Source organism: Python bivittatus, unplaced genomic scaffold, assembly GCF_059951505.1.
Source record: "Python bivittatus isolate LINGU-HERP-01145 unplaced genomic scaffold, Pbiv_v1 ctg000700_np1212, whole genome shotgun sequence".
Taxonomy (NCBI): Eukaryota; Metazoa; Chordata; class Lepidosauria; order Squamata; family Pythonidae; genus Python; species Python bivittatus.
Genome location: NW_028277098.1, coordinates 98,150,629 through 98,174,583, shown reverse-complemented (window position 1 = coordinate 98,174,583; position 23,955 = coordinate 98,150,629). Strand labels below are relative to the sequence as shown.

At 42.3% G+C, this 23,955-nt stretch overlaps 1 protein-coding gene across 3 annotated transcripts in view; it reads right to left on the bottom strand.

Annotated features, from left to right (window-relative positions):
- COL20A1 (collagen type XX alpha 1 chain) overlaps positions 1–23,955 on the bottom strand; it is a 119,085-nt gene that overhangs the window by 83,050 nt on the left and 12,080 nt on the right. For all 3 annotated transcript variants that reach the window (XM_088153875.1, XM_088153876.1, XM_025163110.2), the window contains exons 5-16: positions 23,277–23,405; positions 20,060–20,227; positions 17,459–17,614; positions 15,893–16,012; positions 13,610–13,774; positions 11,858–12,022; positions 10,521–10,693; positions 9,904–10,033; positions 6,176–6,321; positions 4,441–4,564; positions 3,666–3,805; positions 2,503–2,632 (exon numbers count right to left, since the gene is read on the bottom strand). In XM_088153875.1, coding sequence (XP_088010001.1) covers positions 2,503–2,632; positions 3,666–3,805; positions 4,441–4,564; positions 6,176–6,321; positions 9,904–10,033; positions 10,521–10,693; positions 11,858–12,022; positions 13,610–13,774; positions 15,893–16,012; positions 17,459–17,614; positions 20,060–20,227; positions 23,277–23,405 — 1,746 coding nt within the window. The remainder of the gene's footprint in view (positions 1–2,502; positions 2,633–3,665; positions 3,806–4,440; positions 4,565–6,175; positions 6,322–9,903; positions 10,034–10,520; positions 10,694–11,857; positions 12,023–13,609; positions 13,775–15,892; positions 16,013–17,458; positions 17,615–20,059; positions 20,228–23,276; positions 23,406–23,955) is intronic.

Sequence of the window (23,955 nt, the reverse complement as noted above, 5' to 3'; positions counted from 1 at the left end):
AGACAGATGTGGAAGTGGCTTAACCCCTCCTTGGCTAACTAGGTGTCAGGCACTTCTATCTGCTCAACTTACTCTCTCTTACCTCTTGGTCTGTGCATACTTGTGACTTGATTACTTCTAAGTTCCTAGCTCTTGAAAGCTGTCTAAATCTCAAATCTGGCCCCTTAACTGTGGAGATACACAACCTACAGCCTGCCATCCAAAGCCATTAAGATTTCTGCTCTTCTAAAAATTGCCACCAAATTGTAATGGATTAAAGTGACAGAGAGGGAAATGATTAAGAACATGGGGGATGATCCAAATAACCATTTCAATTAATCCAATGCCGTTTTAATTACATTTAAATGGAATCAAATTCATTTTTGTCTTGACCTGCTCCCTTTTTGGAGTGCACTTTCCAAGAAAGACCCCCAAAGTCTTAAGAAGAATTGCAGCAGGATGGACATTTTCATATGCAGGCTGTTAACTATGTTAGACTATAGTTAATAAGAGAGCCGGTTGCTGTAGTTGTTAAAGGCACTAGGCTAGAAACACGGAGATCAGGAAAGCTAGTTGGGTAAATTTGAGCCAGTCCCTCTCTCTCAGCCTAGGACGAAGACAATGGCAAACCACTTCCAACATTTTTGCCAAAAAAACCCTGCAGGGCCTTGTCCAGGCCATCACTCGGAGTCAAGGCTTACTCAAGAGCAGCCCCTCCTTAAAAAAAGGGGGAGGGTTAATAAGCCTGTGCAAAATGACACTGTTGGGCTTTCTGCACCAAACCAACATAATCTGTCACCTCAGCTCAGAAAATGGAATCATTCCAAACTTGAGGGAAAAGAAGAAGAAGAAGAAGCTGCTACCTGTACTCTTATTTCGTAAGGTGAGGAAAACAGTAGCCAGAAAATACTGTTTTTCAATTACGGCACCAATATTCTGGAACAGCCATCCTCTAAAGCCTGACTCATCCCTTCAGGGATGGCCTTCAAAAAGACAATGGACCTTGGAAGAACTCTGCGGGATGACTGGGCCCCACCTGGAAGTGGATTTCATTCTTAGTCAGCTGTGGTTGTAGGCTGTAACTACTATTTTGGTTTTTATTATGGAATCCTTGGTGCTCTCTGAGCTTGGCGGTTTGCTTGCAGATGTTTCATTACCCAACTAGGTAATATCATTAGTGCTAGTGAGTGTGGGATTTGCTCCCTGCTTATATTTATATCAAGTAGTTTGCCCTGCCAGTTTTGGTGGGGATGTGGTTTTTTCCTTGGTAGTTCATTGATTAGGGTATTGTTTTCTGCTTAATTGTTTGTCTGGTGTTAATCCCTGCTTATCTGGGTGTAGACTGCTAGAGAGGATGTGTTCTGGTCTTTTTGTTTCCGTCTTAGCTTTCTTATTGTCTCTTTTGAATGCTTAGGTTTATGTGTCTATTGATGGCTGATGTGTCTGAGTGCCAAGCTTCCAGGAATTCCCTCGTGTTTTTGAATTTAGCTTGATCTAGGATGCTCACAGTTTCCCAGTTGAAACTGTGGTTGAGTCTGTCCATGTGTTGTGAGATTAAGGAGTTTTCATGGCGTCTTCTGACTGCTAGTTGGTGTTCATGGATGTGCTCTGCTAGTCCTCTGCCTGTCTGTCCTACATAGTGGCTCTTGCACTCCTTACACTGTAAGTTGTAGATGACTGTATTGTGTTATTACTGGGGGTAGGAGTTATTTTATTTATTGTAGCTATTTTATTGTATTAATCAGTGATATCTGGGGGGCAAGGGATATCAGATTCATCTAAATTGTGTTTCTGTTTCATCAATGCAAGCTCCCCCTTTTTTGTAGGGAGCCTCTATTGCACGTACAAAAGGAGGAAGTTTGTGTTCCAATACCACAATTCTACTTTTGTCATTCTGATGAAAGCAGTGAGATCCTGCAGTTATTGCTATGTTATGTTGTTGTGAGCTGAGTGGATCTGGCAGAATAATAATAATAATAATAATAATAATAATAATAATAATAATAGCCATCACTACCACCCCAACAACTTGAATCAGAGCCATGAAATGGAGCAGCTCAATTTGGCTATCTACTTCCATCTGGGGGAAGGTGTTTCATGTAAATATGGTTCCTACACAAAATCCTTTTATTAGCATTTGGATTGTAACAGGCAGCTTCTCCTATCTGGCATTCAAAGAGCTGGGATACATGAATGTAGTGCTTTGTTTCAAAGAGGTATTTTGATCAAGCTTCATCACATCAGTGGCCCATCAGAGCTCCGTGCAGCCTAAAGCTTAAAACTGGAAGGACAAGAACAGAGAGTTTCTTCAGGTCATACAGGCAGAGACAACAGCTTTCATCCCACCAGGGGTCTGGAAGGATGTAAGAACACCTATGATGTTCAAATTTTCTAAGTTCCAAAGACCATCAGGATATTTCTATATTTCTGCATTATACAACAATTCAGCTACCATCCTGAAGCAATTGTATGAAACTTCTCTTGACCATTGATGGTGCAACCATCTTAGCATTCTGTACTTACATGTCGTAAAATTGCCCATTACTGGAAAGGAGTCACCTTCATCATAAACAGAGACCACACGGACAAAGTATTGAGTCAGTGAGGCGAGGGGCTTCAGCACAGCAAATGAGCCATTTCCAGGGACTTCCACCTGAAATGGAACAGGTGGTTAAGGATGTAGGAAGCTGGACCCAAACAGCAGAGCAAGCACCCAAGGAATGAGAAGGAAAGATGCACTGAACTTGAGTTTATGATGAAATGCAAATGGTTACTTTCAGCAGTGCACCTGACCATGTGTTAAACTGGCTACCTGATTATCCTGGGGGGAATTTTATCCCACTTTTGTACATGATCAGAAATCCAGAGAGCTGGGGGAATGATGGGTCTTCTCATTGTCTGATAGAGCAAAACAGCAAATGATTCATCCACCAGCCCTACCATTAGACAGGGGTTAATATTGGGAGGTTAATATTGACCAATAACAGAGTGTTGATACAGAGATCTGAATGTCACACTGTCTAATCCAGTGTTTCTCAACCTTGGCAACTTTAAGACAGGTGGACTTCAACTTACAGAACTCCCCATGCTGGCTGGGGAATTTTGGGAGCTGAAGTCCACCCAAGGTTGAAAAACACTGGTCTAATCTGTGCTTCCTCTGACTTAGCCTTGCCTTGCACCTTTAGGTGCCGTTTAGAATAATATCCACTGCCAATTTTGAAGAACGATGCAACTCTTTGCACATGGAAAGGGAGTGGGCACCATCTTGCTTTATGCCTCAGGCAGCAAAATAACTTGGTCCAGCCTTCCTATAAGTCACAAAAAGTCACGTATGGTGGGTCAAAATCAAATCACCCAAGGGAAATGCTCCATGGGTTCCCTGTTTCATGGTGAAGGGGCCTCTTCTTGGTGGTCTTGCCCTCACCATGGGCTACCCTTCTCTTCTTTTTCTTTGTTCTCATCTGGGTTAGTTACCTTGCCATTTTTTGTTTCATGTTGTTTTCTTGTTTTAATTTTTTTTTAACATTTTGTAAACTGCCCACAGTCAGTGGGAGTCGGGTGACATATACATTTAATAAGTAAGTAAGTAAGTTATGAACACGCCTCTGGGATTGGAAACAACACGTTGGACCATGGGTCTTGCTCCAAGTTGGTAAGAGCAATCCTTAATTCTGATGGTCACTCACCTCCCCTCCGTTGCTTCCTCTACTGGAGGAATACACAACTCGATGGCTTTTCACAGCTTGTGAAGCTGGCTCCCAATTGACACTGACAGACATATGGCTGATGTTGGAGAAATGCAAATATCTTGGAGGGTGCAGGGCCACTGGAAGAAATTGTGCATATGATTTTTAGCACATCTACACTAGAGTCTGAAGCCAATCTAACTAAAGTGGATTCTTATGCAAGAAGATCAGTGAATAAGGAATCATTCAGAAGAGGGGCTACGTGTCTCTTTCCAGAAGCAGCCACCCACTCACACATACATACAAATTCTTACCATTTTTCAAGTTGTTACCCTTAAGCTGGGTTTACAAAACCCACCGAATCTGGTTACTGAATTAACTCTGGGTCCTGGGTTTGTACAATTCTATGAACGATCAAGAACTCAACGAGGCTGCGTTTGCATAATGCTTAAAACCACAAGAACACTAACCAAGGTTAATACTAAACTTTTTAACAGATTTTTTTACAGACGCATCTGCTGTGTCATGACCTGCCTTGTTAAGTGTGTTGTTAAGCATGTTTCAGACCAATTTAGGGGTAACTTCTTGAATAAGGCTAGGTTGGTTCTTTCTCTTTATGAATCCAGGTACAGATGGTTGGAATCTGACTACTCATAAGTGTTGCACACATCTACTAGAATTTCTTTCTAACCAGAAAGCACCCAATCAAAGTCCAGATTTCCCTAGATTCTTACGTGAGAAGCTATGAACTAGAAAAGCACAATGCTTGACTTACAAGTAGTTTCCTGAATACTTGCTGGATTGCTAGCATCTTCTCCATACATTGCATAAACTGCTAATGAGTATTCTGTGTTGGGAGTCAAGCCCCTGATCCAAACTTCAGGCTGTTCTACTTTCAGCTGAAAAGACAGAGAAAAATGTATGGTGACTGTTGCCAAGATAATCAAATGAAACCTGACTTCGTTACAACTTTAAAGTTAATGAACCATTTTCCTGGCATGGAAGTTAAGCTATTGTGCAAGGAAGTTGAGGAAGAAAAACCTCAAGTCTAGAGTTGGGAACATGCAAACTGCAAGAGAAATCTGTGAGAGCCAGTTTGGTGTAGTGGTTAAAGGCTTTGGGCTAGAAAGTGGGAGACCATGAGTTATAGTCCTGCATTGGGCATGAAGCCAACTGGGTGACCTTGGGCCAGTCACCTTCTCTCAGCCTTAGGAAGGAGGCAATGGCAAACCACTTCTGAAATCTTGGCAAATAGAGAAAGAGTAGGAAGAAGAAAGGGGGGGGCACAATACATAAAACAATGGAAGGAGGGAATGGAATAGTGACAATTACAAATTATTGGAAATAAGGGATAAGAAACAGGGAAAGAGGGAGCTGAAAGGGCTGGAATGATGGAAGATAGAAGGAAAGTCCTCTGACACAATAAGATCTGCTTGTCATTTTCTTGACAGCCCTCTGGACAGAAAAAAAGAGGAAGAAAGAGGAAAAGTGTCAGGGAGGGAGGGAAGGTCCCCCCTTCTGGGGGTGCTGGATCTGGTCATAAGTGGGCCTGCCCTTGTAAGAGATTGTCCAGAAGTCAAAAAAGAAAAATAAGTATTTATTAGCACAACCACGAGCAGAAGAATGATCCCACTACAGGCCCCACATAAAAGGATTCTTAGTTCATCCTGCAAACTTTTGAGAAAAAAAGGGATGTTGTGGCTTCAGAGAGACCCCATCTTAATGAATTCATGAAGAAAGGAAGGCTGGAAGGTTCTTAGCTTAGCTCTCCAGATTCATTAAAGAAAGTCCATGGGAATCTAGCTTCCTTGAGCATATTTTACAATTTACCCCAGTAGCACCCCAGCGGCAAACTGTTCTGTACAGACTGCCTTAACTGTCTTTGTGGCAGCACATCTGGAAGGTTAGAGAAGCACGTTGACATTTCTATTTTATTCCCATCTCAAAGTATTTTATCCATGTTTAACTCACTCATTTGACTAGAGAATTGTTCCATTTGCTGTTTGTACAAACAAGGTTCTTTTACAATCTTAAAGTAACGTGGAGTTCAACCCTGAGTTACTTATATTCCCTTCTATTGGAATCTTAGAATAACCATATCTGGGCTGCAAACATTTGGATGACTGCTAGATGGCAGCAAAGTCAGAGTTTTCTGCATCTCTTTGATGCCATCTTGTGGTCATATGAATCTTTGCAGCCTGGATATAGTAGTGCTACACCATCTCAGAGAATACTGTGCAGAGCAATTTTTCAGCCTTGCCTTGTGACTTTGATGGACCTGCCCTTTTTAAAGAATGCCTTCTTGTGAGACAAAGGGAGACATCTGCTGGTCTTCACCCAGCACAGTCTTTTCATAAGACTGCGCCCTGTCTAATGGCGTCATAGAAACTGTGGGTTGAAAGCCAGCCCTGTATCAAAGTCCCACTGTGCTTGTACACCTTCTACCTTATGTCTCTGGAAAAGACTCCACAAGGGACAGTGTGAACATGGCTGAAACACTCGTTCTTTACCTCTTTTGTATCATCTTCAGCACCGTTGGGTGTTGAGGAGGAAAGGATAAGATATTGAGTGGCTCCTTCAACTGGTTCCCATGCGAGTTTGATACTGTTGTGGCTGATCTCAGATGTTCTGAGGGATCTGGGCGCAGACAAAGGCACTAGGACACAACATGAAAACAATACACATATAGGTTAGAATAGCATGTTTTTGAACAGATGGCCCAAAGACATACGCTATTCCCAGCTTGCTCTGCATTTTTCATTCAAACTCATTCAATTCTTCACCCTTTTTTCCCACCATTCCTATTCAGTTTAATGAAAAAGAAATGGCTTCTAAGTGTTCTTTAGGGGGTGGGGTGGATTTGTTTGGTTTTTTCCCCCCAAAGAAAATAATTTGGGTGACTTTTTGATGTAGAGTTCTTACATTTAATCTTATTTATGAGGTGGACAAGGTCTATGAACATTTTGAAATGAGTTAGAAGAAGCGCACTTGCCTGAGTGCCACACCACTCTCTGGTCATCATTAAGGCATTCACTTTTTATTGCCACTTTAAGAATCTCATTAACTGTAGTTAATCGGCTCCTTAAAGCAGCTGCATCTTTTTACAGGGTCACTGTTAGCCCTGCGAGGTAGTCCAGACAAGACACACAACCAGGAGTACTAGCTCCATCTTTGTTGTAAGGTTACGTTAACAGAATCTTGCAAGACTGAAAGTCTTTCCCCCCTCCTTTCCTTTTACTCTCCAGAAGATTAGGGAGGGTCCCTTCTGAAAGGTCTCCCACGCCCTCCCTCCTTCTGTGCGCTGAGACGTCTTTTACATGCCGGTTGTTCCGTCTGCAACTCTGCCTCCTGTCTCTCAAGGTCATTCACACATACCATTATAGTTATGCAGAAGTCTTTAAAAAATGGGCTGTTTTAAAGAAGAGAGATGCTGTGCTTGTAGCAGGTCCAAAGCCGCTCTTCTGAATCATTTTCAAAATATGCACACCCTAATGTGATGCTCCCATTTTTCCACAGAAGCCATTATGGCTGGGCAAGGTTCCATGCAGGTAAGAGAATGCAAAGAGGATTCAATTGCATCGCCCCATTGAAGCAGATTTGCAAAGTAAACTGCTAGCCAAAGTTTCCTGGGGGGACCTCAAAGGGATGCTGAGCGCCAAAGCAGCCTTGTGCCATCAGCTCCATCTCTTTTGTGTGTGCTTTGTAACATTGCGTGCCCATACAAAAGAGGTGGAGCTTATGTTGTGACCGTACGATGATGCTTTTGTCATTTTGACAAAAGCACCAGATCTTCGGGGTGCATCTGAATGCGGTGCTTTTATTTACCAGACAAAAGCAGCCACAACCTTCTCTCAATGCTCTTCTGTGCCAGGGGAGACACTGCGTCCTTTGAAGTAATGCGCCAACTCGGGTGGGTTGTCTCTCACTTGAGATCTGCAACACTTCAGTTCAGGGTATGGGTGGACTGCATCACCTCTGAATAACCTCCCTTGGACTGCAGAGTCCTGGTCTTCCCAGGACAGTCCCAAGACGTTTGGCCAGCCAGAGAGGCTGTGGAGGGATGGGAAGGGATGCCAAGAGAGAAACACCTTCTCTGCCACTTTGGAGGAATAAGTTAAGCTCCCAAAATAAAAGGCTCTCAAATAAATTATGGAGAAATTCTAAAGCACCCCAAGACTCAATGAGGAGAAGAGGATTCTCTTTCACAGGGCAAGAAGTATTTTGAAAAATTGGCCAGCAGATTCAGCAAAGTGTGACCCACCATGTGCAAAATCTCAAAATGAAGAGTATTTTTAAGCCAATGCAGTAAACGAATGCTGGCTCCATATTCCAGTAGAGCTGGAAGATGATCACACCAGAAATCAATAACCAATTCTTGAAGTAATGAATTTTTATGATGGCCATTAGCCAATCAGTAATACAATAAACCCCACAATCAGACTACCATTTTAAAAATAAATAAAAATAGCTTAACCAAGTGAGTGTACTTACACCATCAATGGTTGTTGTAAAGGCACCATTATTATTAATAATAATGGTTTTGGTTGTATCTGGGTTCATATTGGCAAGACAGTAAGTTACATAACACAATTCATTTCTTCCTGAGAACTTCAAAAGGAGTAGATCTCTAAGTTCCAGCCTTATATCACAATAAATGATTCCATTATGAGGAACACTTATCACAGTTTTGAAGACACCAGAGTCACAGGGATGGATACTTCTGTTTAACCAAACTCGGCAACTTTAAGATGTGTGGACTTCAACTCCCAGAATTCCCCAGCCAGCCATGTTGGCTGGAGAATTCTGGGAGTTGAAGTCCACACATCTTAAAGTTGCTGAGGCTGAGAAACACTGCCCTAAAGGGTTGCTGCTTTGGAAATTTCTCCTCCAGGATGGATGAGGGAAGTATGTTTAAATGGGCCTTTGTGAAGGAAATCCTACTTGGAAAAAACGAGCAAAGACGAATAATTTGTCCCTTTGTCAGGGTGTCTGCAGGGTGTTCTCAAAACAATCAAGATGGCAGCTGTGCTGATGTGATCAGAGATCCACAATGCACATAATAAACAGGCCGGATTTCAATCACACCATCGTGGCCATTGATTTGTGTGACCGTACCCTGCAGACATCCCCAACCTTTGTGATCTGAAGTGTGACAGTATAAAAAGGTTCTTTCCGAACTGGAAGTGTGTTCTGTTTTGCAAGGGTGTCAACTGACACCCAAAAACAAGACAATGGAGACTTTTATGCTTTTTATTATATACAGAGATGTTATTTACAGCAGGTATATACAAGACAGTCCCAGTGTTCACCCAGCTGCTAGTTTCCTCCTAAGTCTCTCTCCCAGAGACTGTCCCCCTCTTGCTCTCCTGCTTCCTCCCCACTTTCTGGGCTTATCAAGAGAGAGTGAAAAGAAAGGAATGGGTGGATTTACTGTAGTGTGCTCAGGACAGCTTGACTTTCTCCTGGATCTGCTCAGCCGAACACCTATTGCTTTTCCATTGGGGGAAAAACTCCCAGGGTCTTCTCCCCAGTCCTTCTCCAGAGACCAGGGCTTCTCCACCAACAGCCGATCTACTCCTCCCCTTTGGGGTCTTGGATGAAGCTGCCACCTGCAGCCAGCCAGGTCCCTCCTTCCCATTCTTGGGTCTTGGGTGGAGTTCTTGTCCCCCTGGGACTTCCCTTCCCTTCTTCCAGGGAATCACCCCTGGACCTTTCTTCTCCCTTCCTGACCAAGAACCAACATCTGCTCTGCACACTTAACTTCTCACTCCAACTTTTCTCTCCAGCCACTCTGTTCACTCCATGCACAGATTTTTTCTCTCTCCTCTCCTTCTCTCTTTCTCCTTCACATTCTCCTCTCCTTCCCTCTCTCTCCAGCATGTCACCCAGCAATTGAGGAGAGGAGTGTCCTCCCAGGGCTCTAGTCCCTAATATCTATATACCTACGTCTCAATGTCTCACCATACCAGCCCTGGCTAGCAGCCAGGTCAGCTCATCAGCCCTTGTGACAGCACACTGCCCTTCAAGACCAGAACTGAACAGGTTCTCCCCTTTTATTCAGTCCCTTGGCTGGTTCATGCCAGCAGAACAGCAGCCAGGCCAGGCCACTGAAACCTATATGCCACACAACGAAAAATATATACCAACACTGAGGAGCAAGCAGATCTTTTGAGCCTGAGATAATACATTCTGGTGCTTGATATTGTAAAGACGTTGGAGAAGGGACCTCATGACTCACGTGTTGAACTGATGCCTCTGAGACCATCTCCCACAGCATTCTCGTAAATAGGGAAGACTGAAACCAGATATTCTGTCTGGGGTGTCAAATTGAGGAGCTGTACACTAGAGGTGGTGCCATCCAGAACAACCTGAAAATATATAGGAAGATTACAGTCCGTCCATGGAGGCTATTCTCTGTTAGTGAAATCCCAGTGCTCAAATCTCCTTGTTTCAAAAAATAGTGGTCGGGACAAATTATCATCTGGCTTGGATAGCTTTGATGCTGGAGAAGATGCCCAAGAATACCATGTCAAGAAAGCAAACAAATGGATCCTAGAACAAATCCACCCAGAGTTCTCACTCAAGGCACAAATGACCAGGCTCCAATTATCATAGTTTGGACACATTATGCAAAACCCTGGTTCCCTTGAGAAGTCCTAATGGTGGGGGAAATGGAAGGAAAGAGAAGAAGAGGATGGCCAGCAGCAAGATAGATTAAGTCCATTACAGAAATGCTGGAAGGGCCAGGTTGGGGACAGATAGTTCTGGAGGAAATCTAGCTATGTCACACATAATCAATCAATCAATGTCCATTTGGACGGTTCTGCTTAAGATGTCAACAATAAGATGAGATACCTCTTTGGGAATTCCACCTCGAGAGGGGTAATAGACCACTCTATATCTTTGGGGTATTATCACTGGTGAGTTCCAGATGAGATGCATACTTCTGGAAGTAACTTCTTTTAAAAGAAGATTGGTTGGACTCAGGTGGACCCCGGATTTCACTGTAATGGTTTTCATTGTGTCACCTGCAACATTCAAACAATAGGCACCATTTTATTTAGGGTTGGGGAAAACTGGATTCATTCATTTATGTGTGCAATTTGTCCAACTTATCTACTGCCCCGATCTTCCTCTACTCCATGGAAGTGTAAAAGCAATACAAAAGATATTTCTTTGAATTTGAAATGTACCTTTTCAAGTCTGAAACAATTATCTTGTGTTCTAAATTGTTATTTTCCATTTGCAGTGGATTCCTGGGGCCATTTTGGGAATGTTTAAACTGTTTCAAGCTTGATAGAGTTCCCAAATGACTGAAATGATCCATTAAAAAAAAAAAAAGGTTTCACACTTAGTGCAAGGCATTTTTAATTCAAAGTGGTTCAAATTCAAAATGTTTTGGAGATGTCTAATATAAAGCTGATTAGATGACAAATTAGGCTATTCAAAGCTAAGGACTTATTCAGAGATTAAAATGGGAAGGAGGAAAAATATAACATACTTTAAAAATTGAAGGAGTAAAGCAAGGTATTTATATCTGTTTATTGATATGACTATGAATAATATCTACTCACAACTTGAAGTTAGGCTAAAATATTTGTTAAGAATGGCATCATTTTTCCAAATGAAAAACAACTTAATGTAGATTATGGCTGGCTGGCTGGCTGGCTGGCTGGCTGGCTGGCTGGCTGGCTGGCTGGCTGGCTGGCTGGCTGGCTGGCTGGCTGGCTGGCTTTCTTTCTTTCTTTCTTTCTTTCTTTCTTTCTTTCTTTCTTTCTTTCTTTCTTTCTTTCTTATGGTAGAATTTGATTCACATCTACTGCAACAGAGTTGTGCATATACTGCAACGTGATTTCCATATTGGTGCAAGAAATGAAGTTTTCTGAGACAAGTGAATGTTATTATTGAAAAATGATCATGCTATGAAAAGCCACTTCCATTCCCAAACCATCAACATTAAAATACATGGATTGAATTTCTGTGCACTAACATGCCTGCAGGGCATTCCCGGGGTGGTGGTGGTGGTGGGAGTTAAACTGCATAATGAACCCCCCACTCCTTTTTGTGTACATCATAGCCACAACCACCATATTGACTTTTTTCCTGCCCCCTGGGAGCAGATGAGTGAGTCTACAGGGGGAAATTCCAAACTCAGGCAGGACATGATGTTAAAGAAATGGTGTCAGCCTCACCTATATTTTTGTCCTGGTTCTTCTCCTTGATCCAGGCGCATAAGATCCATGTGAGTCGGCTGACCAGAGAATGGAGCAGAGGAAAATCCAGCACATTGTAGACGGTCATCTCTAGGGGTTCTGAGGCCACTTGGCGCAGCTCTGCTTCATCTGCATTTTTCACCCCTAGAAAATGAACATGAGGATCTGGAGGTAACATGGAAGTAAAGTGTGATGCCTGCAGAAAACCATCCAGTTGGATAATTCTGATGGGGTGCAGTTCTATGGCTAAGAGAGCAGGCAAATGGATTTAAAAGCTCCTGGAATAACGATTGAGTCTTGCCGCCAGCTGCATCTGTTGTGGGGAGGGTGGGGGGTGGGGGAGGTCAAAAAGGCAAGAGGGTGGTTGCAACTGCCATCTTGCCTTTTTTGCCTCCCCCTCCCCATGCTTACCACCTTTCTGTCTATGGTGAGAATAATATCCACCAGGAATACCCCAAATGGTTATTGTAAGGAATGTCCTGATTTGGGGTTCCAATCAACCGACTCACCAGCCATGCTCTTACTAGAATACTCCTCCATCTTATCCCCATTTTCTCTCAGTCTGGAGATTTCTTTTTCTTGCAAAAAATACCATTCTCATCTGTTTAACTGTTATTCTAGTTTGTTCAATTCCTCCTCCTCCTCCTCCTCCTCCCTTCTCCTTCTCCTTCCCCTTCTCCTTCCTCCCTTGCCCTTTTCCTTCTCCTTCTCCTTCTCCTTCCCCTTCTCCTTCTCCTTCCTCCCTTCCCCTTCTTCTCCTTCTCCTTCCTCCCTTCCCCTTCTTCTCCTTCTCCTTCTCCCTCTCTGTCTCCATCTTCCTTCCTTCTCCTTCTCCTTCTCCTTCTCCTTCTCCTTCTCCTTCTCCTTCTCCTTCTCCTTCTCCTTCTCCTTCTCCTTCTCCTTCTCCGTCTCCGTCTCTGTCTCCGTCTCCCTTCCTTCTCCTTCTCCTTTCCCTTCCTCCTTTATAGCTCTTTTCCTTGGAGATATTTTGTGTTACAGAATTCTCCCAGCGTGTAGATGTGTCCCTCTTGGTTAAGGGTGGTACTATCTTGGTGACTTACTGTCAGTTCTCATACAGCACATTAAACCCAGATTAACAAAGCACAATTCCTGCCTTCACATAGCATCCTGACAAACAAACTGTTCTATGGCATTATGGGATAGCCTGAGTCAAACAACCTGCTATGATGGATTCCCATATCCATAAGCCACCCTGCCCCATTTCAGCTCGGTCCAGCATAATCTAGCACGAAGCCTACTTCAATGGCATTTAGTGTATTTGATGTATATGAAGTCCCTCAATGTTTATACATATCCAGGTGCCTTTCAGATACAAGGGACTACAGTTCACATCAGTCCAGTCAGCAATCATCATGGCCAACACAGCCAGGGATAATGGAACCTGTAGTCCAAAATATTCTTGGCAGCACACTGGGGAAAGGCTGGGATGGAATAATTGCTTAGCATGCAAAAGATTTCAGCTTTAGTAGAGAGGCAGCTCCATCTGGTGGTCAGATCATGGTATTGACATGAGAGAGAGTTTAGAACAGTGTTTCTCAACCTTGGCCACTTGAAGATGTGTGGACTTCAACTCCCAGAATTCCCCAGCCAGCATGGCTGGTTGGGGAATTCTGGAAGTTGAAGTCCACACATCTTCAAGCTGCCAAGGTTGAAAAACACTGGTTTAGAATGTCAAGTGTTGCTATGCTGACTTGGGTCTGGAGGACTCACCAACAGCAAATATCTGGATTCCCATATTCTTCAAAGTCTGGGCAGGTGGGTTGGCATCATCCTGAGACTTGCCATCAGTCAAAAGGATGAGCAGTTTAGAAGCTTCAGGCCTAGCACCAGCTTCTGCCTTCAGGTTGTGCTCGAGGACATGAGTAAGCGCTAATCCTTGGATGGAAAAGAAGGGAAGAAAGAATTACAGCTAGAAAGGTTCAGAGAAGAGGAATGAGATGCAATGAGGCCCCGATTTCTCCCTTTGCCTAAATATGGGCAAAAGTGGCTTTCACCTTCTGCCGCTTTTCTGTAAAGGGAGGCTGTCTATAATCATAGCAAAATCCATTACAGACAGTCCTCTACTTATAAACTGTTGAGTTATAAACTCTCGCTGATACGACAAACCTCCAACAACTCCAGTAATGAAGGTCCTGGAAGTTTACAACACATATGCAGTGCACCATGGTTGGACTTATGAACAAAATGGACTTATGAACAGCCTCTTGGAACGTAACCTGTTCATAAGTAGAGAACTGTCTGTATACACAAAAGACTTAATTTATAGGGATTTCAGTGGCTGATGAATGGCAAAAGTCAAGGGAAATCTTAAGTGGAGATTTTTAGAAAAGCAATTAAAATGTGGGGAATACTAATAAATAACAATACTAATAAGTAAAAACAATAATATAATATAATATACTACTAATAGTATTTGGACCAATTATCAAAGACCTCGCTCTCTGGAGAAGGCTCTAATGCTTGGAAAGGTGGAAGGAAAGAGAAGAGGACAACCATCAACAAGGCGGATGGACTCAGTTACGGTGGCAATGGCACCTTTGGAAGACCTGAAGGACCCGGCTGGGAACAGGTCATCATGGAGAAAATATATCTACGTGGTCGCTAAGAGTCGACAATGACTTGATGGCACCTAATCAATCAATCAATCAATCAATCAATCAATCAATCAATGATAAAGGACCATTTCATGTTTGTAATGGTAGAAATTTCAAGATCCCTGCCTAGAAATGTATTTGTTTCGCAGCTCATCCCCTTTTTAATTCCACTCTCACAAGCCAGTTTTCCTGCTCATGTTCTGCAAAAGTTCTCAACATGACACAGCTAAGGATTTTTACTGTATGTTAGTATCTAGTGTATTGTATGTTGCAAGGTATGCCACTTTATGCTGACGATGGCCATTTGTCCACATGTGGTGGGGATGCTTCTTATACCAGCAGCAATACAAATTTTACTCTTTCTCCTGCTTCTTTCACGGTGAAACAGATATTTTGCATTATGTTTCTGCCTTGGAGCTAAATAATGGTTGGTTGTTGACATAACTGACATTTCTGCCCTGAGAAACTCAAGCTCCTGAAGTATCTCCTGATGTATCTCCACCCTGGAATCTGGGAGGGCAGAGATGCATAATGGGCCACTCCAACCCTACCAACATTTGCATATGGCCTCTAGACCTACTTCCCAAAACTACTACCCAGGTTTGGCCACATCACATTTTAATTTGCATTAAAGTTTGCCTAACCCTGGAGACTTCATTTCAACACATCTTATGGAGAGCAGGGGTTGATTTTCTGCAAAACAGCCACACAAAAACTTGTACCCTGGGTGATGGTTCCCACTCATTGGCTGGGCTAGCTTTCAAATCAGTGTCCAAATTAATACCTTTGGTTCTTTGGTTAGATTTATACCTCCAGGTACTCACAGAAGCATGTATAGTATTCTTCCCTCCATTTTTTTTTTCTAACAGCAAAAGTAGGTTGGGCTGATTGGTCTAAAATCCCCCAGGGAGCATTTGTGGCTGAGAGGGGACTAGAATCTGGGTCTCCCTAGTCCAAATCGAACAACAACTCTGTTAGGTAGGTTGGGGTGGGAGAGAATGATGGCCCAAAGCCCCTCATGAGTCTCTGTGGCTGGGAGGAAGGACCAGAACTTGAGTCTCCCCACTCCTAGTCCAGCACCTTCACCACTAGACCAGGCTGCCTCTTGGACAGAGAGGGAGGGACCGGCCCAAAGTTCTCAAGTAGTTTCTGTTACTGAAGGAGGGCAAAAACCTGGGTCTCCCACTCTTAGACCAGGACTGTCACCATTAGACCATCCTGTCTCTTGGGTTGGGAGAGAATGACTTGGCCAAAGTCCCCCAGGAGCTTCAGTTGCTAAGATCATGCTGAAACTCAGGTCTCCCTCTTCCTACTCCAGCACCTTCAACACGACCCCACACTAGTCTTCCATGGGAAAAGTCCACGTACTCCTTCAGAGAGCTCAGGAAATCCATTTTACCTGTGAAGGTGTTCCCTCCCTTGTAGCGCAAATTCCTAATGGCTTCAGACACCTGGTCCCAGGTGGAATAGGTATTGAGGTCCCATTCTGTCCGTGGGTCGCTGCTGTACTGGGACAAGCCTGGAAGAAACACCCATGAGAAGTAGTCAGGAAGGAAGTTGGGGCATCCATGGAGAATGTAAAAAAAGAACCAGCAGCCTTCTCTGGAACAGGATCCCACCTGAGATGCATATGGCACCCACCCTCCATTTGTTCTGGAAGTCTTTGAAAACTTTTCTCCCAGCCCTACACCTTCTCCATTGTTGCATCCTTTTCTTGAGACGCGAGCTGCCTCCAAACCCAATTAAATCCAACAAATGTCAAGATGGCAATTGCATGTAAAAAAAAAAAAAAATGGTGGGGCTTCAATCCTGCAGTTGCAGCTACCATCTTGACTTTTTTGACCCCACCATCCCCCACATATCCATCTGAAAGAAAGTTTAAGAAAAGCCAAGGGCTTGGATGGGGTCGCATTGGCATGATCAAGGCCCTGCCCCCTTTTTACAGGTGTTGTGACACGTGTGAGAAAGGGGTGAGGCTTCAGTTACATCATCTTGACTTTTTGAGTCACCCTTCCCCCCCCCCCCCCCCAGTGCTCCAGGCTGCTCTCTCAATGAAGAAATCTGAGCAATTCACAGGATGCATAATAAATGATATATTTTGGAACTCCACAAATGTAATTTATTTATTTATGTAAATATTAGATTGGGCCATCGGGGATCGCTGCTTCTAATTTAGGAGATTAATTTTGCTAGTTGATGACACAATCCATTGAGAATCTCTCATTTCTCCTAAGAGCTTATTTTCTAGTGCCTGAGACTTAGAGTTTGATATCCTTTTTTTATATTTCAAGGTTTCTATTTCATGTTTAATTTTATTGAAGACTGAAATCTCAGATAAGATCACCTTTGGAATAAATCCCATTGAATTGAATGAGTTTTGCTTTTTCCTACATGTATCAAGATTGCACTGCTAAATATTCATAGTCGTCTATGGGACTTTACATAGCCCAGATAAATGTTACTAATATTTTTTATTTAATTCTGACAGTTTGCAATATGTATTGCATTATCCAGATAGTGAATTGCAAAGTTTAAAGAATAGAAAGTTGGTAGATTATAGACTGGTGAAAATAAACCCCTGTAGAAAAACCCTATCTAAGTTTGTATCATCCCTGAATATTTTTTTAGACATTTTATTTTATTTGTTTTAATTTTTTATTTAATATCTTTATTTTTTCTAACCAAACAATAATTAATCTTAAAAAAAACTTTAAAAAATTAAAATACAAGCTAAAAATACAAACTAAGAAGGAGGAAAAAACCTTATATTTTATACTTATCAATAATCACTGGATTACCAATGAAGTCACTACTATAATATAAACAATACAAGAAATTATTGTAAGATATCACAGAATTTCTGCCATAACCACACATATTACTGCATCCTTTGACTGGTAGAAAATATCACCTTTTCCAAAACATGGTCCTTGAATTTGGAGCCTGGAGAAAAGAAGCCGCTCACCTATTCTGATCTTATCCTCAGCAATATTGAAAGGTACAAGCAAAGACACCAAGAATTCTCTGATCAGTCCAAAATTGTTGCGCCCGATACTCCAAGATCCATCCACCAGCAGGATAATGTCAGTCATTGCAGATGTATCGCACTGGAAATGAGAAACTATGAAAAGAGGTTGAGTCAGGAAGAAGAAATGTCCCAATAGAAGAGAATATATGTGGCTCAGGGTTGAACTGTGGAGTCCTTGGGGTTCTCTGAGCTTGGATGTTTCCTTGCAGACGTTTCATTACCCGAATAGGTAACGTCTTCAGTGCTAGAAGGGAGAGGGAAGTTTCTCCCTTCTAGCACTGAAGACGTTACCTAGTCGGGTAATGAAACATCTGCAAGGAAACAACCAAGCTCAGAGAACCCCAAGGACTCCAAAGAAGAGATGTATTTGCACGTCTAACTTAACTGTTTAAAAATGCAGCTGAAATTTTTACAGAGTTAAAAGGAGAGAACTTATTAACTTTGAAATTATTAGTGGGCATTCAAATGGCAGGCCCAGAATACTGAAAAATTTGCTGACTTTGATACATGATCCATTTATGTATTTCTGCTGTCTTCTCTTCAAGAAGGAAGAAGCATCGGGGGTGGGGGGCAACAACATCAAAATAGTGAGTGTGACAGGTGATCAAAACCCCACCCCTTTTAATGTGGGTGACATTATAAAGGGGCGGGGCTTTGATTGCCCAGTTGCACCCACCATTTTGACTCCCCTTCTGTATAAACCCCTGGCTAAAAGTAGCTAGAAAAATGAGGACCTCAAGAACATTTATTTTTCTTTTCTGAAGGGTAATTACAAATATTTTAAGCTTTCAGATAAGCCTGAGAAGGACACAATTGCTTGAATGAAATGACTCATTAAAGCAGCTGCCCTTTTAACTTGACCCATTAAAGCAGCCATGTCTGTTGTTTCAAGTTGCCTGTTACGGAACATGATCCTGCCTGTCTGCCAGGATTCCATCACTGCTCCAATCCATTTCCACCCCACTTTATCTCTACAAGCATATGTCATTGCATCATGCAAAAGTAACATGTATTGGCTGCCTCTTCAGGCTAAAATATCTCAGTAAAGTCTCTAGGTCAGATCCCATTACAAAACGTGCATTTCAAATATGTGCATTTCTCTGTTTCTAATTTGGGGCATTCGTCTTTTTTTTTCAGTTGTCATATGTAATGAGGTTAAAATAAGGACCTATACCTAAGAATTAAGATGCATTTACTGGAAGAGCTCAGAGAAAATGTCACCTTGTCTAGCCCTGCCACTAGAACGATATGATCCATCTCTGAAAATATGATCTATTATCCACCATGTGACAGCCTCTTCCCAAAAGTTTGTTTTGGATCTTGCTCAGTTTTATGTGCCCAACAGACGGTTAAAAAGTGATCATCTCCCAGGTCAGAACAAGCTCAGCATATATCACATTCCAGGTTTTCTACATTTGCTGCCAAGAATGCTTAGAGAAAACTTAGTCCACCAATAATGTCCGAGTTTTCTCATTTGTGTTAAGGGAAGTCTGGCTGTGTAGTTCTTCCTGCACAGAAAATCATGCTTTATAGCTTCCCTATAACGGAATCCTACATTTGGCAAATAAAGAGAGAGGGTTTTTTTAAAAAATAGACATATTTGTAATAGATATATTTTTATATATAATATACATAAAATATATAATTACTTATTTATATATTATTTATTCATATTATTTATAATTATTCATTTATATATACTAGATATATATCTGTGATATATCTATTATAATAGATATGTAATAGATATATTTTAATATAGATATATGTATTTATTACATTGTTTTATTATTGATGTTGTTTTAAGTGTTGGTTGGGAACCACCCAGAGTTCGATATAAGATGGGTGGCTATATAAATGTTTTAAATAAATAAACTGCTTCTTCTATAGACTAATCTGAGCAAGGATTAGCAACGCAGGTTCTGTGTCACAGAAAGGAGATTTATTTACAGGAAATTCATGCGGTGGTGCATGCAATGTTGGGCACCCCCAGATTTGCCCATATTACACCCCTGTTGCGTGAACTGCACTCCCCCCCCCAAAAAAAAGTTACAGAATCAAGGGCTTTAGTTAATTCAGCCAAAATGGTCTTTCCTTCCCTCGGTAGAACGTAAATAGGACTTCCCTGTCATCATGATCTTCGAGTAGATCATTTCCCATCCAATCTGTGCTTAAGGCTTACTCAGCACGGGAAACTCACTATTAGCTTTTTACTCCTACTCTAACCCTAATCTTTGCCATGAAAATTGTACAACTGATTCGGTAATTGTAATGACCTATGATATAATATGATTAAGTGATAAGATAATTAGAAGAATCAGAGGTTCTTTTGAGGATAACCAAACAGTATATAGAGCAGTGTTTCTCAACCTTGGCAACTTTAAGATGAGTGGACTCCAACTCCCATGCTGGCTGGGGAATTCTGGGAGTTGAAGTCCACTCATCTTAAAGTTGTCAAGGTTGAGAAACACTGAAATACAGGCTATGAAATTTTGCAGAAAGAGATTCACCATGGTGCCCCTGGGAAAGATATCTCACCTTTTCTTAAGTTATCTCTGCTTGTTTTCCTTCGGGCCAGGTAATCCCCTTCGAACTCTATTAAGCTTGGTAAAGTTGGCAGCATCAACGTTGGCTCAGCGTTCAGCATATATTCATCGGGTTTCAAAAGGGGAGTGCTTTGCCTTTTCTTGTCAGGCTCAGCTCTTCCTATATTTCAAATCATCAAGAGAAGAAACATTAGTCCGGAGCCTGTAAACTCATTCAAAGAGATTCCACCTTAATTAAGTCACTATAAATGAAGTTGGGAAATTCCTTTTAGAGTATCCATGATTTGGTATTTACCCCCAGGTAGCATTCAAGATTTCTTATTGGAATCAGTGTAGGTCCAGTATTCTTGATTTTGCCCAGTTGTGTGGGCACTAAAACTCATCTACAGGGAGTTAATTCAGGTGGATCTTTGAATGTTTTGCAACACTTCTTCCCAGATCTCTCTCCACTGGGGCCGAATTGCTGTTTATACGTTGTCAACGGATTCACCCACCATCTCTTGATTGTTTATGCCGGCTCTCCCTTCTATTCCTTTCTCAGCGGCCCCCAAATCCCACACCCCTGCCCAAAAAACTTGAAACTATGGTCAAATTGTACATTTCAAGTCCCTTCCTGCAAATGGTCTGGAAAATAAAAATCATATTTGTGGAGATTTAATAACCTGTATAAAAATGAGGAGGAATCACATCAGGAGTGAAAGCAACCCACTAGAACTGTGTCTCTGGGAAGGAGACAGATAACAAAAACCAGCCTGTCGTCTTTCTTAATACAGACAGTCCCCTACTTGCAAACTTCCACGTTGCGAACTTTCACTGATACGAACAAGATGGACCCAGAAGTCAGAACCAGAAGTCGGGAAAAGGTGGGAAAGGGTTAGTTTCCAGCACACTGCAGACTAACCCTTTCCCACCTTCTCCCACCTTCTGTTTGCATTGCAGGTTTGCTGTGGAGTTGGAGTTCCCAGAAAGAGTTAGTTTATGTGGTGTGCTCGGTTGCTGGGGGAGGCAAGAGGGGGTGGTGGTGGCAGAGGACAGGGGACAGGGGTGAAGGCCTCCTGACTTGCCTGGCAATGGAACACGCTGCACCCCACCGCCTCGCCCTTTGCTCCCCTCTCCTCCGCTACCACCCCCTCTCCTGCCTCACCTGGCAATGCATTGCCAGCAGAAGACAGGGCTCCTCTCCCCAGGCCACTGCCCTGCCTCCTGCCTCCTGCCTCCTGCCTCCTCCTCTTTTCTTTTCTGTTTTTAATATAAATTTTATTATGTTTTCAAAAAAGTTAAAATACAGAGAAATCAAGGAAAAAGAAAAAAGAAAAAAAGGGGGGGAGCATGAAAAAGAAAGAGTAGCTTCTGACTTTCCTGGGTACAGGTATAGATGTCAAATATATTCGCCTCTTACTCTAATATCTAATAAAAGTTCACATAATAAACCCCCTCCTCTTTTTTTTAACTTTTTACTTGGTTGGACTTACGAACAAAACGGACTTACGAACAGCCTCTTGGAACGTAACCTGTTTGTAAGTAGGGGACTGTCTGTAGCGTGGAAGGAGGCAGTATATGGACAGAATAAATACCATTGTTCATAGTACATAATGATGGTGTCTACAAACAAGGATCATATCTGGTTTAGAAGAATACAGAGGCACCATGGAAAGGTCACCCCCATAGCATTATTAGAGGCATTCCAGTCATAGAGGTCATAAGATTACAATATTTTCTTAATCTTTTCTACGTAGCAAATATGACCATCTTGCTTTGTTCAGGGCTCTTCTGTGTTGTTTTGGTGAGGAACCCAATGATTACTGTCCTTGTGCCTGGCAATAAAGATACTTCCATTCACCTCTCTTCAATCACTTTGGTTCCTGGTTTAAGTGGGCATTTTCCCCACAGCATGCTACTGACCGATCCAGCAGTAGAGGCATGGAAAACACTCTGCGGTCAAAACATCCCAACCTCTGGAATTTTACACAGTCCATTATTCAGGCTTAAAAGCTGGCCAGCAGTGATTCAAGGACACAGTGTTTGATAAGATCATTTTATTATAGAGACTAGAAAAGCCCTAATTAGAGCACAAAACCAGCAGCTGTTAACAGTAAACTTCAAACCATATCTCTACCTCTATCTCAACAGGTTCAAACCCTACATCTCTGTTTCTCACGTATGCACCCCAATAAGACTGAGAACCACTCATTTCCAAAGGGGTAGTGCAGACGACATCTTGCGTTGTTATTGCAGTGGGTCTGTTGTGGTCTCAAGCTGTTTCTAGTCCTCTTAACAACATCCTGTTTTAGCCTTGACCCAGGGCACTCCATATGTATCAGAAGTGATCCATACTCAGAAGAGGGCTGTTTCAAGCATATCAGAAGGGGGCTGACCCCAGAACAGGACTGTTCTATCAGAAGTTGTCTGACCTTGGAGTCACTCATTCTGACCTCAGAATGGAGTTTGGAAGAAAGAGCTTATTTTAGGGTCTGATCACACTCAATACACTCCAAATGGGATGTATTGGAGGCCATTTCAAGGTAGGGCTGTTCTGACCATAAAGGATTTTGCATACTTACATTGAGCAGAACTGTCAGGAACCTACTTCCCATTAGTTTCCAGCACAAATATCTACCAGGGCAACCAATGTTCCTTAGCACAAAACCTGACAGGAATCTACTTTTTCTGTTCCTCATTAGAAACCCATCATTCTGTTTTTCCCAAAGCATCCCCCATAAAAGGGTTCATTTCAGACACCAAACATTCCCTGACTAGGTGTCCTCTAGGTGTGTTGGACTTCAATCCTCATAATTAGAAGAATCCAGAAGTCACATTAGGGGAAATGTTGACCTTTTGGCTAAAAGAAGAAATGCATAAAGAACTGGTGAGGTTTGTCCCTTGTCTACAAAAATCATTAATCTGTCTTCTTAAAACAAAGCCAGAAACAGAAACATTTCCCCTTCTCTTTTGCACCCGCTCAGCAGGTGGCAGCTCTTAACTGATCTTGGAATGATTTCGGAAGCTAAGCAGAATCACATCTCGTTAGTTCTTGAATGGGAGACCACCAAGGACATACAATACTAGGGCAATAAGCAAATAATAAGGCCAAAGCCAACTACTTCTTGAAAACTATACAGATATAGTCACCAGGAGCTCAACTTGAGAGGGTCTTTACCCTTATGACCTCAACCCACTTTCTCATATTTCCCCTTGATTCCCGTTCATACCTATCAGAGTCGAGGTTCCACCCAGAGCTGGCGAAGTGACTTCAACTGCTAGGATCCCTCCCTTCTCCGGAATACTGGTCGGTTGCTTCTTGTGGCTTCTAGCCTGGGAGAGGTTTTTCAGTTCTTCAACTGTAACAGCCAAAATGCTATGAAACTGAAGGCAGTCCAGAAATCATGCAAGTCAAATGGAAGCACATTTCATTGCTAACCCCTAACCATGTCATGTTCTTCCACAGGCTGGGATCCCCAAGGCCAAGAAGGAAGTTTGCACATGGGTGACTGGGCTTCTAACATCTCTTAAAATTACAGCCCAGAATTTCCCCAAACGCAGGCTAATTTTTGCTGGGTCAAGAAACCACAGATCCACTTGGAATTAGCTACTTCATGGTCCTGCTGCTAATTCCACATGCCACAAGTGTTTACTACGGCTATGCATACTTCAAAAATGATTCAATAGAAGTGTTTTGGACCTTATGTGCACACAGTACCTGTCTGCTAGGTAAGCCTGAAAAAATTTTTGCCTGCTGTAAGGGTCATGATTCATTCCTGATGCTGCACTGAGTATTCTTCCTTAATTGATAACCCAATCACCTTTGAAAATCATCCGAGCAAGTGGGGCATTGTTTCTGTATTCCCCACCTTGATGAGGAGATCCTGATACAAAGTTGTTCCTTCTTTG